The sequence below is a fragment of the Pelophylax lessonae genome, assembly GCF_965119305.1.
Source record: "Pelophylax lessonae genome assembly, chromosome: 3".
Classification (NCBI taxonomy): Eukaryota; Metazoa; Chordata; class Amphibia; order Anura; family Ranidae; genus Pelophylax; species Pelophylax lessonae.
In genome coordinates, this window is record NC_138770.1 from 372,213,979 (window position 1) to 372,233,929 (window position 19,951).

The 19,951-nt window shown below is 50.0% G+C and overlaps 1 protein-coding gene across 4 annotated transcripts in view; it reads right to left on the reverse strand.

Annotated features, from left to right (window-relative positions):
* The window catches only part of MAP3K7 (mitogen-activated protein kinase kinase kinase 7), a 100,477-nt gene that overhangs the window by 66,798 nt on the left and 13,728 nt on the right, over nt 1-19,951 (reverse strand). For all 4 annotated transcript variants that reach the window (XM_082250243.1, XM_082250242.1, XM_082250241.1 and 1 more), the window contains exons 2-3: nt 9,859-9,969; nt 8,549-8,614 (exon numbers count right to left, since the gene is read on the reverse strand). In XM_082250243.1, the coding sequence (XP_082106369.1) occupies nt 8,549-8,614; nt 9,859-9,969 (177 nt within the window). The remainder of the gene's footprint in view (nt 1-8,548; nt 8,615-9,858; nt 9,970-19,951) is intronic.

Genomic DNA, 19,951 nt, shown 5'->3' on the forward strand with positions numbered 1-19,951 from the left:
TGATCAACGGTCCTACATAGTAGAACCGTATGATCACTATTCTTACACAGGGGAGAATGACAGGCTGCTTGTTTACATCAGCCGCCTGCCTTTCTCCTGCTGTCACGGACGATCGCGAGTGCCCGGCGGACATCGGGTCCCCCGAGCACACGCGCTGGGGGGGGGGGTCCGTGACCGAGCGGGAGCACGCCTCCGGCGGCGCGCGCTCCCATACGTCACTTTGCCTGTGAGGGGCTGACCACCGCAGTATATGTACTTGCGGCGGTCGGCAAGTGGTTAAGATTTACATTTAACCACCTCCAATCCAGGCCAATTCTGACATCTCCCTCATACAAGAAAAAAAATCAGCATTTTTTTGCTAGAAAATTAGTTAAAACCCCCAAACATATGTTTTTAAGGAGAGGCCCTGGAGAATAAAATGGTTATTGTTTTGATTTGCAAGAAAAAGTACACTTTAATTAATTTTAATGCATACAAAACAAAAAATACCCAACATAATTTTTTGGTAAAATATAAAAGATGATGTTACACTGAGTAAACAGATAACTAACATTGCACACTTTAAAGTGCGTATGCCAGTGGAATTGCCACAAACTATGGTACCTAAAAAGTTTCACAGGTGACGCTTTAAAAGCCTTTACAGGTTTTCTGTTATACTGAACATCTGACACTAGAATTATTACGCTCACTTGGCTTTGTTTGACAATACCTCACGTGTGGTGCAATTATAGTTCACATATGTGGGACCTACGTTGACAATACCTCACGTGTGGTGCAATTATAGTTCACATATGTGGGACCTACGTTGACAATACCTCACGTGTGGTGCAATTATAGTTCACATATGTGGGACCTACGTTGACAATACCTCACGTGTGGTGCAATTGTAGTTCACATATGTGGGACCTACGTGTGTCATCATTTGCGTGTAAGGGGGGATTTTTTGGCACTTTAAAAAAGTGTTTTTATTTTTAACACTGTACCTTTCATTTTTCTTTTTAATGTACTTTGCCTAACAAAGGATGAACAACATCCCTTGCGATAGCCTTTTTGGAGAAATCTGGGGTCTATTAGAGCCCATAATTCTCTTCTGGCCTCCAAAGCATCTGATCAAACTCAGATTGGTTTTATCAGATGCACCAGATGCATTACAAGCCGGTAACGTAGCCCTCAAATTTTCCACTCGCCTACTCGCATTTTGCGAGTGGAAAATTATGTAGGTCGAGCTCCTGTCAGGGGAAGAGAGGAGAGGAAAGCCGGACAGAACACCTGGCCAACCAGGACGTGTGACGTCTATCAAAGAAGCCGGGCTAGGAGGCGGGACTGTGTATGTCGGCGAGCACCCGGCAATTACAATTAAAGCTGTTACAGCGGGATGATCCGCCGCTCCGACATTATCCGGCCAGCAGTACTGATGGAGGGGGTCAAGCCGATCATCTCATGTTAAGGCGAGCCGGTACAAGGGAGGGTGGGATGGATGGATGGACGGCTGCCCTGGGCGTCTGTCATGGGAGGTGGAGGGGGTGCTGCCAGGAGTGTTTCTGTGACTAGTGACAGGAGAGAGCGGGATGTGCTCTCTCTCTCTTCTCACCGGGCTTCACACTCCTGTCAGTATAGCAGACATCAGATCGGGACTTCTTCTCCCCTTAAAGAGTCAGAGTGGAGGTGGAGCGGAGGAGAAGACAATTAATTTCTAAACCTTTGCACGGACAGCTGGCGGGAGAGATACGGCTGCAGAAGGGGAAGAAGATTGCGGCTCAGGAAGGACACCGGATGTCAGATCCGGACTATACAGAGTTTGTTATCCCCTGTCCTCCGAGTCAAAGCAAGCAATGTGGAAAGGGGGCGGGTAACAAACTCTGTATAGTCCGGATTTTGACATCCAGTGTCCTTCCTGAGCCGCAATCTTCTTCCCCTTCTGCAGCCGCATCTCTCCCGCCAGCTGTCCGTGCAAAGCTTTAGGAATAGGAATCGGCTTCTCTTAGGCTCCTCCTCCGCTCTGACATATGAAGAGGAGGATCACAGAGCGATGTGCCGCGCTGTATCTGAGGTCTGCATGCTGGAGGAAAGGGAGAACTACACTGGGGTACAAATCTTATCCTGTCACCTCCCAAATTCCCATCTCAGCACAACCCCCCCCCCCTCCTAGCACAACCCCCCATCTCAGCACAACCCCCCCCATCTCAGCACAATCCCCCCCCCCTCCTAGCACAATCCCCCCCCCCTCCTAGCACAACCCCCCCATCTCAGCACAATCCCCACCTCCTAGCACAACCCCCCCCCCTCCTAGCACAATCCCCACCTCCTAGCACAACCCCCCCATCTCAGCACAGTCCCCACCTAGCACAACCCCCCCATCTCAGCACAGTCCCCCCCCTCCTAGCACAACCCCCCTCCCTCCTAGCACAGCCCCCCCATCTCAGCACAGTCCCCCCCTCCTAGCACAACCCCCCCAATCTCAGCACAATCCCCCCTCCCTCCTAGCACAACCCCCCCAATCTCAGCACAATCCCCCCTCCCTCCTAGCACAACCCCCCCATCTCAGCACAATCCTCCCCCCTCCTAGCACAACCCCCCCATCTCAGCACAACTCTCCCCTCCTAGCACAACCCCCCCCCCCCCATCTCAGCATGACCCACCCATCTCAGCACAACCCACCCATCTCAGCACAACCCCCCCCATCTCAGCACAACCCACCCATCTCAGCACAACCCCCCCCATCTCAGCACAACCCCCCCCATCTCAGCACAATCCCCCCCCCCTCCTAGCACAATCCCCCCCCCCTCCTAGCACAACCCCCCCATCTCAGCACAATCCCCACCTCCTAGCACAACCCCCCCCCCTCCTAGCACAATCCCCACCTCCTAGCACAACCCCCCCATCTCAGCACAGTCCCCACCTAGCACAACCCCCCCATCTCAGCACAGTCCCCCCCCTCCTAGCACAACCCCCCTCCCTCCTAGCACAGCCCCCCCATCTCAGCACAGTCCCCCCCTCCTAGCACATCTCAGCACAATCCCCACCTCCTAGCACAACCCCCCCCCCTCCTAGCACAATCCCCACCTCCTAGCACAACCCCCCCATCTCAGCACAGTCCCCACCTAGCACAACCCCCCCATCTCAGCACAGTCCCCCCCCTCCTAGCACAACCCCCCTCCCTCCTAGCACAGCCCCCCCATCTCAGCACAGTCCCCCCCTCCTAGCACAACCCCCCCAATCTCAGCACAATCCCCCCTCCCTCCTAGCACAACCCCCCCAATCTCAGCACAATCCCCCCTCCCTCCTAGCACAACCCCCCCATCTCAGCACAATCCTCCCCCCTCCTAGCACAACCCCCCCATCTCAGCACAACTCTCCCCTCCTAGCACAACCCCCCCCCCCCCATCTCAGCATGACCCACCCATCTCAGCACAACCCACCCATCTCAGCACAACCCCCCCCATCTCAGCACAACCCACCCATCTCAGCACAACCCCCCCCATCTCAGCACAACCCCCCCCATCTCAGCACAATCCCCCCCCCCTCCTAGCACAATCCCCCCCCCCTCCTAGCACAACCCCCCCATCTCAGCACAATCCCCACCTCCTAGCACAACCCCCCCCCCTCCTAGCACAATCCCCACCTCCTAGCACAACCCCCCCATCTCAGCACAGTCCCCACCTAGCACAACCCCCCCATCTCAGCACAGTCCCCCCCCTCCTAGCACAACCCCCCTCCCTCCTAGCACAGCCCCCCCATCTCAGCACAGTCCCCCCCTCCTAGCACAACCCCCCCAATCTCAGCACAATCCCCCCTCCCTCCTAGCACAACCCCCCCAATCTCAGCACAATCCCCCCTCCCTCCTAGCACAACCCCCCCATCTCAGCACAATCCTCCCCCCTCCTAGCACAACCCCCCCATCTCAGCACAACTCTCCCCTCCTAGCACAACCCCCCCCCCCCCATCTCAGCATGACCCACCCATCTCAGCACAACCCACCCATCTCAGCACAACCCCCCCCATCTCAGCACAACCCCCCCCCCCCATCACAGCACAATCCCCCCATCCTAGCACAAACCCCCCTCCTAGCACAACCCCCCCCCTCCTAGCACAACCCCCCCCTCCTAGCACAACCCCCCCAATCTGAGCACAATCCCCCCTCCCTCCTAGCACAACCCCCCCCATCTCAGCACAATCCCCCCTCCCTCCTAGCACAACCCCCCCCCATCTCAGCACAATCCTCCCCCCCTCCTAGCACAACCCCCCCCATCTCAGCACAACTCTCCCCTCCTAGCACAACCCCCCCATCTCAGCACGACCCACCCATCTCAGCACAACCCCCCCATCTCAGCACAATCCTCCCTAGCACAACCCCCCCTCCTAGCACAACCCCCCCATCTCAGCACAATCGCCCCATCTCAGCACAATCGCCCCCCCCTCCTAGCACAACCCCATCTCAGCACAAACCCCCCCTCCTTGCACAACCCCCCCCCCCCCCTCCTAGCACAATCCCCCCATCTCAGCACAACCCCCCCTCCTAGCACAACCCCCCCCTCCTAGCACAACCCCCCATCTCAGCACAATCCTCCCCCCTCCTAGCACAACCCCCCCCCCTCCTAGCACAACCCCCCCCTCCTAGCACAACCCCCCCCTCCTAGCACAACCCCCCCCCCCTCCTAGCACAACCCCCCCCCCCTCCTAGCACAACCCCCCCCCCCTCCTAGCACAACCCCCCCCCCCTCCTAGCACAACCCCCCCCATCCCAGCACAATCCCCCCCATCCCAGCACAATCCCCCCCATCCCAGCACAATCCCCCCATCCCAGCACAATCCCCCCCATCCCAGCACAATCCCCCCCATCTCAGCACAACCCCCCCATCTCAGCACAAACCCCCCCCCCTCCTAGCACAACCCCCCATCTCAGCACAATCCCTGCCTCCTAGCACAACCCCCCCATCTCAGCACAGTCCCCCCCTACTAGCACAACCCCCCCATCTCAGCACAATCCCCCCTCCCTCCTAGCACAACCCCCCCATCTCAGCACAATCCCCCCTCCCTCCTAGCACAACCCCCCCATCTCAGCACAATCCCCCCTCCCTCCTAGCACAACCCCCCCATCTCAGCACAATCCCCCCTCCCTCCTAGCACAACCCCCCCATCTCAGCACAATCCTCCCCCCTCCTAGCACAACCCCCCCCATCTCAGCACAATCCTCCCCCCTCCTAGCACAACCCCCCCCATCTCAGCACAGTCCCCCCATCTCAGCACAGTCCCCCCATCTCAGCACAACCCCCCCCATCTCAGCACAACCCCCCCCATCTCAGCACAATACCCCCCTCTTAGCACAACCCCCCCATCTCAGCACAGTCCCCCCCCCCCCCCCTCCCATATTGATCCCACCTAGAAGTAATCATCTTCTCCCCACCCCTCCTGCTACAAATTCTCTTATTACCCCCCCCCCCCAGGACAATCACCCAAAAAGTATTTGTACTAGGAGGCGTGGGGAGAAGATGGAATTAGGGGCGGGGCGTTGGGTGGGGCAACTGGTGGAGAGTACCCCTTAAGGCCTGGCTAGTAGCTCAGGACTTTAAATTTTGAGCCCTGCGGTAACGGCTTGTAAACAAACAAACTGGAAGTGACAAAATCCTCGTCGCTTCCAGTTTGTGATGTCACAGAGCGGGGGGGAAGAACAGAAGTTCGCATTGGTACAGGGCTCCCCAGACGGGAAAGCCTGGTAAAGGCAATGGGGAGCCCCTTTTTGGCCCCCTTTAAAAGTGATTGCGTGGCTGTATACATAGGAGGTGCTTTTCTAAATAAAAGGCCTGTGTTTAAGCGAAGTTCCGGCCTCGGGGGTCAAATTTAGATATAAATACCCCCCGGACAGTCGGGGCTAGTACATTCCACAATGGATAGCCTCTGAACTGTCCCTGGTCGCACTTACCTGCAAGAAGAAATACTTACCTTGAAAAGTTCTTCTCCAGCGCTGCCATCTCAGGTGTGGGCAGCTGAAGCCAGCGCATCCTCTTCTGCGGCCTCTTCGGTGACGTCGGAGTCCCACAATGCACTGCACCGGCCCCGCTCGTCACTTCCGGTGCAAGCGCGGCGTCCCTGCACAGCTTCTGGGCATGCCCAGAAGCTGTTTAGCAGGGAATGCCGCGCCTGCACCGGAAGCGACGAGCGGGGCTGGTGCAGGTGCATTGATTCCTGGGAGCGATGACGTTCAGCTCCCAGGAGTCATCGCAAGCCAGAAGTGACGGCATGGGCCGTGGCCTCCGAGGGAGGAAGTGGAAGGAAGGCGAGTATATTTTCTTCAATATCAAGGTAAGTGACCAAAAAAAAAAAAAAATTGGGAGCATCCATTTCTTTTTCAGGTGGCCCTTAGGAAGTGGATGGCCAAAAATCGATTTTTTCAATTTTGAGGCCGGAGCTCCACTTTAAGCTAGGCTGTGTCGAAAAGCTTGCTTCTGACATCAGTGAGACCCTTCTGAGATTATATAGAATTCATAGACTGGTGCATTTGTTCTGCAGCTTACCTTAATATGACCTGTATTTGACCTACTTCGAGAGGATTTCGTGTTTTCATAGACTTGAAGAAAGTTCGGAAACAAAAAAAAAAAAAAGCCCATCGACACGCCCAAGTCCCCTAATGCTGGCCATACACGCACAGAATTTTGGTCGGAATGATCGTTTGACATTACCATTACCATTAGTGAACCCAATTTTAATGACGATTTTGACCATAGGCCCGGCTAATGTCGATGGATCTGAAGCAAAAACGTTTGTTTCAACTAAAGTGTTTACGTGTATGTTCTAATCGAAACAAAAATAATATTCTGTCCTATTTTTTTTTTTTTACTTATCAAACGATTACTACGAACATGATATTTTTATCAGTGGACAATTCCCTTTCGACTGACGAATAATCGTTCAGTCTGCAAAAGGCCGAAATTCTGTATGTGTATGACCAGCATTAGAGTAGAGAAAATTAACATACATTATCAGAAACTCCCTTTAAGGGGTTGTAAAGTCAGAAGGTTTTCTATCTTATAAGAGAAAAAGCCTTCTATGTGTAGCAGCCTCCCCAGTACCCCTTAATACTTACCCCAGCCCTATCTCTTTCCAGCGATGTCCATGAGTCCATCGGCCGTCCGGGACTTTCCCTCCTAATTGGCTGAGAAATAGCTGCTGCGCCATTGGCTCCCGCAGCTGTCAAAGTCAGTTAGCCAATCGGGAGAGAGATCGGGCTGGGCCGAACGGCAGCTCCGTGTCTAAATGGACACATGAAGCTGCAGCTTGGCACAGGTGCCCCCATAGCAAGCTGCTTGCTGTGGGGGCACTTACAGGACAGAGGGACTAGGAGCAGCAACGAGAGACCCGAGAAGAGGAGGATCCGGGCTGCTCTGTGCAAAACAACTGCACAGAGGAGGGAAGTATAACATGTTGGGTATAAAAAAAAAAAAAAAAAACACACATGAGACTTTACAATCACTTTAGGCAGCTTAAACGTCACATAAGTCCACGTAAACCAAAAGCAGAATTTTAACCACTTAAGCCCCGGAGGATTTTCCTGCTAAACGACCAGGGGGTATTTTGCGATTCGGCACTGCGTGACTTTAACAGACAATTGCGCGGTCGTGCGACGCTGTATCTAAACAAATTTGGCGTCCTTTTTTTCCCACAAACAGAGCTTTCTTTTGGTGGTATTTGATCACCCGTGCGATTTTTACTTTTTGCGCTATAAACAAAAAAAGAGCGTACATTTTGCAAAAATAACAATATTTTTCACATTTTTTATATGAAATTCCCCAAAAAAAAAAATGTAAAAATCAAAATTTTTTAAAATTTTCGGCCAATTTGTTTTATGCTACCTATGTTTGGTAAAAAAAAAAAAAATCGCAAAAAGCGTATTTTGATTGGTTTGCGCAAAAGTTATCGCGTTTACTAACAAAGGGAAAGATTTCTGTCATTTTTGGTGTTTTTTTTTTTAACGTGTAATGGCGGCGATCTGCGATTTTTTTTGCGGTACTGCGACATTGGGGCGGACAGATCGGACCCTTGACTGACATTTTTGACACTTTTGGGGTTACCAGTGACATTTCTACAGTAATCAGTGCTATATATATGCACTGTTACTGTAAAAATACACTGGTAGTGAAGGGGTTAACTTTATTTGGGAGGGAGGGGCTGTGTGTGTCCCTAGGGGCGTGATTCTTACTGTGATTGGCTGTGGCTCTAGCTGTAAGGACACTGATCAACGGATCTACATACTAGATCCGAGTGATCAGTGTTTTTACAGCGAGGAGAATGACAGGTGGCTTGTTTACACAAGCTGCCTGACATTCTCCTTCTCCCCCGCCGATCGCCGAGTTACCGGCGGACATCGGGTCCGCTGGTCACACGCGCGGGGGGGGTCCGTGACCGCGCGGGCGCGCGCTCGGTCCCCAGAGCCTCACAGGCGAGCGACGTAGACCTACGTCACTCTGCCTGTGAGGGGCCGACTGCCGCAGTAAATATACTGTGAGCAGTCGGCAAGCGGTTAAGAAGACAGCCCTAAATAAATATTACTTACAGGATTTAGGCAGGCTCCATACAACTTCACAATATTTGGGTGATTCACACGTGACAACTGTCGAAGCTGAAATAAAACAAAAATTTAAGTTATGGAAATATGGAAAAAGTGCTGAATAGCAAAGCCATGCCATTCTCAAAAGACAAAAAAAAAATGCAACACCCAGTGAACCATTATACTTATAAAATCTTAAATTCCACAAGTAAACTAAAGGGAAAAAATTAAATGCAAAAATGATCACACACAGTTTTCAAGGACAAGTTTACTTTTTGGAGCATTACACCCATATTAAGGGTGTAACACTACAGCACATGTGGTCCTCACCCCCCAATCCTCCCATGACAGCGGACAGGGACCCTCTCCCTGCACCCGCTGTCACATTTTGAAAACCCTACACAGCAATTTTTCATTCATTCACAGGAATCTGTGAATCAACAAACTACAAGTCCCATCTGCCGTTGCAGGCGGTTTGTAGTTCTCAATTTACTTCTAAAGCACTGATGAGCACCCTTGTAGTTCATTGACAAGCCCTTACCGCTTTCAAACTGACAGGTATGAGCTGAAAGCTGTACGGCTTGTCTGCAGAAGCCCGACAATGCACCAGTGATCCACCAGAGCCATGCACTGCTTCTAGACTGCTTGTATTACGCACAAATTTTTGCCCATAAACATTATCCAGGTATGGATATTTTTATACATAGCTACATTGGTCCATCTATATACCATACCTGATTGATACCCATAAAAGCTGGAACTCAATGAAGTAGACACCAGCTATTCCAGTGACCTCTACTTGCTTCTGGGTCGTGGGCACAATGGCTTCCCTTCTGCGTTCTGAACTTAGGTCACTGGAGACACAGCATGGGCACCGTTCAGAGATTGCTTAGCGTTCTCTGAATTAATGCAAAGCATTTTTTAGAGGGACGAGGTGGAGAGCATGATGTCACTGCCCCCCCTCCCCACCTAGTCCAATCAGAGAATGCCGACCTCCTGTGTACTGAACACAAGCAGGGCAGCCGGTTGGCGAGGGACCAGAAGCAGATGGAGATCACTTGAGTAGCAGTGTTTACTTCAGTTATTTCCAGCTTTCATGGGCCCAGGTATTGCATATGTATAGTTACATTGGTCCAAGTTGGACAAATGTAACCATGTATAAAATATCCATACCTGGCATTTCCCTTTAACCAGAAAAAAACAGTCACTATTTACTAAAAACACTTTTATTCCCAGAAGAAAATAAACTTTATATTTTTGCATTTAATGCATGTATAGTCTTGATTTACATAAAAATGGTTTGCTGTGTGCATTACCTCTACAATAAAGGCTTTTCTTTCAGATTCACTTTCTATTTGCTTGATAGCTACATCTTTTCCTCTCCATTTTGCTTTGCAGACCACACCGAAGGTTCCTCTTCCAACTACCTGTTAGAATAAATAATAGATTGTGTTAAAAGCAGAGCTCTACGCTTTCAACTAATTCCACAAAGGTATAAAAACTCAAATATAGAGCTCAGCATTCAGAATAGAGTAAACCATTGTGTATGATCAGGCAGCCATACATTACAGTTGTAACTTTGCGATACCCCTAAGTAACACAAAACAATGAAATGTTTCAGCGTTCCACAATCCGAACACACAAAATAACATACATGTTATATACTTACCTCCTCTGTGCAGTTGGTTTTGCACAGAGCAGCCCAGATTCTCCTCTTTTCGGGTCCCTCGCTGGCACTCCTGGCTCCTCCCTTCTGTTGAGTGCCCCCACAGCAGGCAGCCTTCTATGGGGGCACCCAAGCTGAGCCGCAGCTCCCCGTGTCCATTCCGACCAGCGCCCTGACCCGGCCTCGGCCCCTTTCTCTCCTCATTGGCTCACTGAATTTGATTGACAGAAGCGGCAGCATTTTGCGCTGTGCTGCAATCTCACCCGATGAGCAGGGAGAGTCTCGGGCAGCCAAAATACTGCAACATTGCTGGACAAAGATGGGCTCAGGTAAGTAATAGGGGGGCTAATGCATTAGGATAAAAACCTTCTGACTTTACAACCACTTAAATTCTAAATATGCATGACAGCCAACCAACCGGCATTTTCAGTAAGAAATGCTGGCAGTGGCTGCTTACATATTTGCCTCAGCTTGGTTTTCCTTCAACAAAGTGACTTGCAGAGACCACAACGTGAAGGGACAGTGATATTTTTCAAGCGTACAATGATGCGGCATTGACTATTTCTTGAATTTTATGTAAAGTTTGCTCATCTCCTAGTTTTAGGGCCCGTTTACACTAGAATGCCCTGTGGCAAACCTGTATGCTCTTCAGGTTTCTGGCATCACATTCAAATCGCTCTACCCTTGTGATCTGCTGCGGGTGTCAGTGCAAAGTTAATGACACAGCAGATACAGGTTGCACACGCAGTACTTTTTCCCCGCACTGGAGCACATGGTACAAATGTACATTTGCAGTATGTTTCCAATGCATGCACTACTTTTGGTGTGGGGTGGTGCGATTTCAGTCCATTCAAAAGGAATGGGCTGAAATTGCACTGCACAGAACTACATGGGAGTCACACAGAAACACATAGCGCAATCCTGTGCGGTTCACATGCAGTTCCTAGTGGGAATGGGCCCTTACGCTACGCTTTACATAATATAAAAACACAGTAGTTAATTTAAAATTTAACCAATATACAAAAACGCTTGACACAGAGTGTCAGGAAATAACTCATGTCCAAAGAGACCCAATAAAATGGGAGATCATATAAACAAAAAAAGACAGATGTGCCTTTTTTTAAGGAAACTTAAAATGGACACACCAAATCTGCAGAGGGTTCTATAGAGACCATGAATAACTAGCTTATGCGAGAGCGCTTGTGCTGCTACATTAGTTACTTGTTCTAAGATGACAATCTGTCATCAACCTGACCGTACTAGGATTCACTCCCTAGATACTCTGTTTGTCTTCAGGTCTGTGAATGCAACAACATCAAAAGAGTAACTGAAACCGAAATAAACCACATCAATTGCACCTCCCCGATGAACTGTTCTGGTAACCCTGTCAGAGAAATCTGACATTTGTTTTGCTCTGATCACTCCGCAGGGACACTGGGATGCCTTGCTTTATGCAGATACCAGGGCACAAGGTAATGAATTATTCTTCTCTGGAACATTTCCATTAATTATTTTTCTACAGGAAAGTGCCGGCAAATAATATATCCACATACAGCTACAGTCACTTCTTACTAAGCAATAAAGAGAACCTTTTTTAAGTAGACTCAATGAACCCTGAAAAACAAATGTATGTATAAACTCATAATAAATTACCCAGAGGAATGGTTTAACCACTTCTGGGCCGGAAGGTTTTACCCCCTTAATGACCAGGCCATTTTTTGCAATTCGGCACTGCGTTATTTTAACTGACAATTGCACGGCCATGCAACGCTGTACCCAAATAAAATTGATGAACTTTTTTCCCCACAAATAGAGCTATCTTTTGGTGGTATTTGATCACCTCTGCGATTTTTTTTTTTTTGCGCTATAAACAAAAAAAGAGCGACAATCCTGAAAAAAAAAAAAAAAAATACAATATTTTTTACTTTCTGCTAAATAACATTCCCAATAAAAATAAAAAAATCAATATTTTTCATCATTTTAGGCCAGTATGTTTTCTGCTACATATTTCTGTTAAAAAAAAATCCCAATAAGTGTATATTGACTGGTCTGCGCAAACATTATCGCGTCTACAAACTAGGGAAAATATGTCATTTGTATTTATTTTTTACTAGTAATGGCGGTGATCAGTGATTTTTAGCGGGACTGCGATATTGCGGCAGACAGATCGGACCCCTGGCATTTGAGTGATATTACTACAGTAATCAGTGCCAAAAATATGCACGGTTACTGTAATAATGACACCGGCAAGGAATGGCTATCAAAGGGTTACATGTGTTCCTAGGGGTGCTTTCTAACTGTGTGGGGGATGGGCTTGCTCAATGAGCACAGAAACCTGTGATCCTAAATAGGAGGAACACAGGATCCCTGTGTTCATTGCTGACCGAAAAGCGGTCTGCAGTGTTTACAACAGCAGACCAGCGTTCTGTCTCCCATGGGGAGTGATCGCGGGTGCCCAGAGGACATCACGGCCGCCAGACCCGTTGACTGGCTCCCCCCTGTGGTCAATCGGTGCATGTGCTCGCTCCCACTAGCGGTCCCGTGAAGCGGTGTACACTGTACAGGTATGTTTCGTGGGACAGAGCCGACCAGCCGCAGTAAAACTACGACGGCTGGTCTGCAAGCGGTTAAGGAACTGCTCTTTCTGTTCAGCATTTTTATTTACATTAATGTTCTTGTAATTATCTGCAATTATTTAAAAAAACATAGGGACAAACTGCACGAAACATTAAGTTCCCCTAAGCTTGTGCAGTATATCACTTTTATACAGGAAACCCAGTAATCACAACATATATGTAAAATGCTTATACAGCTAGGTCCATATATATTAGGACACACAGGCACAGTTTTTATACTTTTGGCTCTGTATACCACCAGAATAAAATACTTTCAGCTTTAATTCAAGGGATTGAACATAAATATCAAGTACAAATTGTAGGAACTGCAACCATTTTTATACACAGTCCTACATTTTTAGGGGCTCAAATGTAATTAGACAAATTAATATAATCATAAATAAAATTTAAATGTTAAATATTTTTTTTGAGAATCAGGGCCGGCCTGGCCTACCGGGATACCGGGAAATATTCCGGTGGGCCGCTTTGGGGCCGCTTTAAGATTGGTGGGGCCGCTTTAAGATTGGTGGGGCCGCTTTAAGATTGGTGGGGCCGCTATTGCGACCGCGCGCGCCCTCTATTGGGACCGCGCCGCGTCCTCGCTGTGATGGCCGCTGCAGCCCCGGTGAAGTCTTTCCTAGGCGACGTCAGCCGCTATGAGCGGCATGACATCACATCTCGCGGGAGCGGCTGCGCGGCGCCAGTGGATCATGTGACTCAGCAAGACGGACGTCGGACGGTCACTCACGGCGCCGAGAGTGCTACACCACATCCAGTACTGTACTGTCAGTACACAGACGACAGCAGCAAGATCAACTGGATGAATGAATCGACTGACCAAGTTAGTCATAAAAATCAGCAGCAGTGCAATTATTGGTCCCTTCCTCCGACCTCCACCACTGCCCCCTGGCCCTGCTGATCTCACAACCCACACAGATCTTATCCCTGATAGGATGGGGGGAGCAGCGGCGGTGGGGAGGATGGCACCCCCCATCACCACTGCTACTAATCTCCCCTCACCACTATAGCTGCCACTGATCTCACCACCACCACTGATCCCCCCCCACCACCCCTGCCACTGATCCCATCCCACTCACCACCACCACCGATCCCATCCCCCTCACCACCACCACTGCCACCGATCCCACCCCCCTGCTGCCACCGATCCCACCCCCCTCACCACCACCCTTGCTGCCACCGATCCCACCCCCCTCACCACCACCCTTGCTGCCACCAATCCCACCCCCCTCATCACCACCACTGCCACCAATCCCACCCCCCTCATCACCACCACCACCGCTGCCACCACTGCCACCCCCCCTCATCACCACCACCCCTGCTGCCACCGATCCCACCCCCCTCACCACCACCCCTGCTGCCACTGATCCCACCCCCTCACCAATGCCACTGATTCCACCCCCCTCACCACCACCCCTGCCACTTATCCCACCCCCCTCACCATCACCACTTCTTCCACTGATTCCACCCCCCTCACCACCACCCCTGCTGCTACTCATCCCACCCCCCTCATGTCCGCAGCCTCCGACATCTCCTGTGCCATGTCCGCACAGCCTCCGACATCTCCTGTGCCATGTCCGCACAGCCTCCGACATCTCCTGTGCCATGTCCGCACAGCCTCCGACATCTCCTGTGCCATGTCCGCACAGCCTCCGACATCTCCTGTGCCATGTCCGCACAGCCTCCGACATCTCCTGTGCCATGTCCGCACAGCCTCCGACATCTCCTGTGCCATGTCCGCACAGCCTCCGACATCTCCTGTGCCATGTCCGCACAGCCTCCGACATCTCCTGTGCCATGTCCGCACAGCCTCCGACATCTCCTGTGCCATGTCCGCACAGCCTCCGACATCTCCTGTGCCATGTCCGCACAGCCTCCGACATCTCCTGTGCCATGTCCGCACAGCCTCCGACATCTCCTGTGCCATGTCCGCACAGCCTCCGACATCTCCTGTGCCATGTCCGCACAGCCTCCGACATCTCCTGTGCCATGTCCGCACAGCCTCCGACATCTCCTGTGCCATGTCCGCACAGCCTCCGACATCTCCTGTGCCATGTCCGCACAGCCTCCGACATCTCCTGTGCCATGTCCGCACAGCCTCCGACATCTCCTGTGCCATGTCCGCACAGCCTCCGACATCTCCTGTGCCATGTCCGCACAGCCTCTGACATCTCCTGTGCCATGTCCGCACAGCCTCTGACATCTCCTGTGCCACGTCCGCACAGCCTCTGACATCTCCTGTATCACGTCCGCACAGCCTCTGACATCTCCTGTATCACGTCCGCACAGCCTCTGACATCTCCTGTACTATGTCCGCACAGCCTCTGACATCTCCTGTACTATGTCCGCACAGCCTCTGACATCTCCTGTACTATGTCCGCACAGCCTCTGACATCTCCTGTACTATGTCCGCACAGCCTCTGACATCTCCTGTACTATGTCCGCACAGCCTCTGACATCTCCTGTACTATGTCCACACAGCCTCTGACATCTCCTGTACTATGTCCGCACAGCCTCTGACATCTCCTGTACTATGTCTGCACTTTTAACTAGAATTTGTTCTTATATAAAGCCCTATATGCTTTTATATCTATCTTATCTATGATAGTACAATCTTCAAATTTGCTTTAAAATGCATGGTTTTGCCTTTTATGAACAAGAAAGTAATGGCGTTATGCTGTTGGGCCGGTATAATAATGCTATGGGGCTGGTATGAAATTTTTTCCAGGGCTGAATTTTATTCCCAGTCCGGCCCTGTTGAGAATCCTTTACTGAAAATGACCATTAGTCTGGAACCCATTGACATTAAAAGGCTGGGTTTCCTCCTTTCTGATGCTTTGCCAGGCTCTAACTGCAGCGGTCTTCAGATGTTCTTTGTTTGTGGGTGTTTCTGCCTTTAGTTTTTCCTTCAGTAAGTGAAATGCAAGCTCAATTGGGCTGAGATCAGGTGATTGACTCAGCCATTGCAGAATATTTAATTTAATTTTCTTCAAAAGTTCCTTGGTTGCTTTTGCAGTGTGTTTTGGATCATTGTCTGTCTGTACTGTGAAGCGCTGTCCAATCAACTTTGCTGCGTTTGGCTGAATCTGGGCAGACAGTATATCTCTAAACACTGCACAATTCGTCCGACTGCTTCCGTCACATCATCAATAAACACCAATGAACAAGTGCCACTGGAAGCCATGCATGCCCATGCCATCACACTGCCTCCACCATGTTTTACAGAGGATGTTGTGTGCTTTGGATCATGAGCTGTTCAAACCCCTCTCCACACTTTTCTTCCTGTCATTCTGGTACAGATTAATCTTAGTTTCATCCATCCAAATAATGCTTTTCCAGAGCTGGTTTTTTTAGATGTTTTTTTTTTTGGCAAAGTCTAATCTGGCTTTTCTATTTTTCAGGCTTATGAATGGTTTGCACCTTGTGGGGAACCCTCTGTATTTGCGCTCATGAAGTCTTCTCTTGATTGTAGACTTTTAGAATGATAATCCCCCCTCCTGGAGAGTGTTCACTTGTCTGGATGTTGTGAATGGGTTTTTCTTTACCATAGAGGGGATCCTGCGATCATCCACCACTGTTGTCTCTCGTGGATTTCCAGGCATTTTTATGTTGCTGAAGCCATACAATGGCCTGTTTCACTTGCATGTACAGTAGAGATCGTCCGAATATCGGCAAAGCTGATATATCGAGATCCGATATGGACTTTCCCCGATATATCGGAATCGGGTTTTGATTTACCGATATTTTCGTGACGTCATTCCGTATGATGCGCGCACACGTTTTGCCTTCTAACACCGCCTCCCACAGCCTCGTGTTACAGCCAGCTGCAGTCCGGTCACGCTGCCAGCCATCCACCCACAGGCCCTGGCCTCAGCCACCCACCACAACAGGGTGCCAGCCCAGCGAGCAAGCAACCAGCCACCCAGATGACACCAAGCCAGTCACCCGCAGCCAGCCACCCACCACAGTGTTCCTGCAAGCCAGCCAGCCACCCCCCACAATGTTCCTGCAAGCCAGCCACCCACCACAATGTTCCTGCAAGCCAGCCAGCCACCCACCACAATGTTCCTGCAAGCCAGCCACCCATAAGAGGGTGACACCAATCCAGCCAGCCACCAACAGTGTTCCTGCAAGCCAGCCACCCATAAAAGGGTGACACCAAGCAAGCCAGTCAGCCACCCATGAGGGTGAAACCAATCCAGCCAGCCACCACAGTGTTCCTGCAAGCCAGCCACCCATAACAGGGTGACACCAAGCAAGCCAACCAGGCACCACAGAGACTATTCCTGCAAGCCAGCCACCCACCACACTGTTTCTGCAAGCCAGCTACCCACCACACTGTTTCTGCAAGCCAGCTACCCACCACACTGTTTCTGCAAGCCAGCTACCCACCACACTGTTTCTGCAAGCCAGCTACCCACCACACTGTTTCTGCAAGCCAGCTACCCACCACACTGTTTCTGCTAGCCAGCTACCCACCACACTGTTTCTGCAAGCCAGCCCCCCACCACACTGTTTCTGCAAGCCAGCCCCCCACCACACTGTTTCTGCAAGCCAGCCCCCCACCACACTGTTTCTGCAAGCCAGCCCCCCACCACACTGTTTCTGCAAGCCAGCCACCCACCACACTGTTTCTGCAAGCCAGCCACCCACCACACTGTTTCTGCAAGCCAGCCACCCACCACAGTGTTCCTGCAAGCCCGCCACCCACCACAGTTTTCCTGCAGGCCCACCACCCATAGGAGGATGACACCAATCTAGCCACCCACCAGAGTGTTCCTGCAAGCCAGCCACCCATAACAGGGTGACACCATGGAAGCCAACCAGGCACCACAGAGACTGTTCCTGCAAGCCAGCCACCCACCACAGTGTTCCTGCAAGCCAGCCACCCACCACAGTGTTCCTGCAAGCCAGCCACCCATAAGAGGGTGACACCAATCCAGGCAGCCACCACAGTGTTCCTGCAAACCAGCCACCCAGAACAGGGTGACACCAAGCCAGCCAGCGCCACCACAGTGTTCCTGAAAGCCAGCCACCCAGAACAGGGTGACAGCAAGCCAGCCACACTGCCAGGCGTCAGCTACCACCAACCCACAACAGGAAGCCAGTGCCAGCATCAGCAGCAACTTCAGCAAGCCATTTCTTTAAGCTATTTTGTGTCTTTCAAGTTTAAATGGAGATGGATGAGGAGAGAAAGAGTAAATGTGTGGTCTGGGACTATTTCTCGTCTAAACCATCTCCAGGAAAAGCAGCAGTTTGCAACACATGTACAAGCAACATAAGTATGGGATCAGTAACTGCAAAAAACAAAAAAATACCTCAAATCTTTGGGCCCATCTAAGAGTTCATCATATTGAATTGTATCATGCAGCACAGAAAAAAAAATGAATATCAATGTGATTTTGAAATACCCTCTCCACTATCCCAGGCAACAATAACAGATATGTTTGTGAAAAAAAAAAAAAAAAAAAAATGATGTCACCGTCTACATTCAGATGGAAGATCCCAACTGCTGGACAGAGTAATCACAGAGATGATTGTCACTGATAACCAGCCATTTACAATGGTGTCGGACTCAGGATTTAAGCAGTTGATGTCCATGCTTGAGCCAAGCTACACACTGAAGAGTGAGAAGTATTATCAAACCAAAATGCTGGCAAAGGTACACCAAAAGGTAGTTGACAAAGTAAAGGCTATGCTGCAACCAGAGAATGCTGGCAACTCGCTCTCATTCACGACGGACTGCTGGTCACAAACAGAGTCCGAGTCACTACTCATTCTTACATGCCACTTCATTGACAGCAGAGGAACAAAAAGGCAATTGGTGTTGAATACAAAAGTGATGCAAGGATTCCACACAGCTGAGTACAGTAGAGAAATGTTTCTAGGCAAGCTTGAAGAATGGGGAATCAGCAAAGACTGAGTGATGCTTGCGCAACTTAGAGACAGTGGAGCAAACATGTCTAAAGGAGTGAGGCTTGCTGATAAGTCAGACCTCTGTGTCATCATGGCACACAACAGCCTCCAACTTTCAAATGATGGTCTGTCAATCCAAAGAGCTTTGCTTGATATATGCTTTGAGAAGCATGAAGAGATTAAACATGTTGTGCTTGCAAGTCTTTTGAATCCTCCATCTAAGAACCATGCTTTGTCTTCTGATGATTTTTTTGTGCTAAGGCGAAACAATGGCTGACAGAAGACATTTGAGGTGCAGGAGGTTCCTGCCCAAAAGAAAAGTCCAGAAAACTACTTTTATGAAGAGCAGCATGCTGAAAAAAAACCAGACAAATGTCCAAAAATATGTCAACAAACCGAAGAGAATCTGCTTAATCGTCGTGGAATTGATCAGGACATTTTCTGTGTTTTATTGGGGCCTCATGCGGAGGATTCAATTTCTTCTGAATCTGCAACGATGAGCCTGGATGATGAACTTCACCTCTATTTGAAAGAAGCAATTGACAGAAGAAGTCATCCTCTTCAGTAGTGGAGAGAAAATGAGGCACGCTACAAAAAACTTGCTTCCCATGCTAGAAGATACCTCTCTCTCTCTCTCTGCTCCTCTGTCCTCCACTCCTGAGCATGTTTACGAAGTTGCAGCATTGTTTGAACAAAACAGAAGACCTTTAACAGGTGACCATGGACATGCTGAAATGTTACGCTTTCTGCATTATAATATTGTTCTACTTAACTGGGAGTATTTAAAAGAGTAGAGTAGTGTGTCCATTCCAGTCCACTGTCTAGCCGTTGCCTACCTTTTTTTCCTAGCAGTTTTGCACTTACTGCTGTAGTTGCAGTGAGTGCCCTACTGCAGAGGTAGTCCACCGACTCCAATCCAATCCACTGTCTAGCTGTTGCCTAGCTTTTTTCTAGCAGTTGTGCACTGATTGCTGTAGTTGCAGTGAGTGCCCTACTGCAGAGGTAGTCCGCTGAGTGACTCCAATCCACTGTTTAAAATATTAGTAATTACTGTACTTGAAAAACAACATGCTGCAGCTGTATGTACCGAGCTTGGCGAACATGTAAGAATGTAGGGCCTCAAACACCTGACAGCTTTCACTAGAGGTCTCTGTCAGAGGTAAGGCAGCATGGTATGTTGCTTCGAGTTCCCAA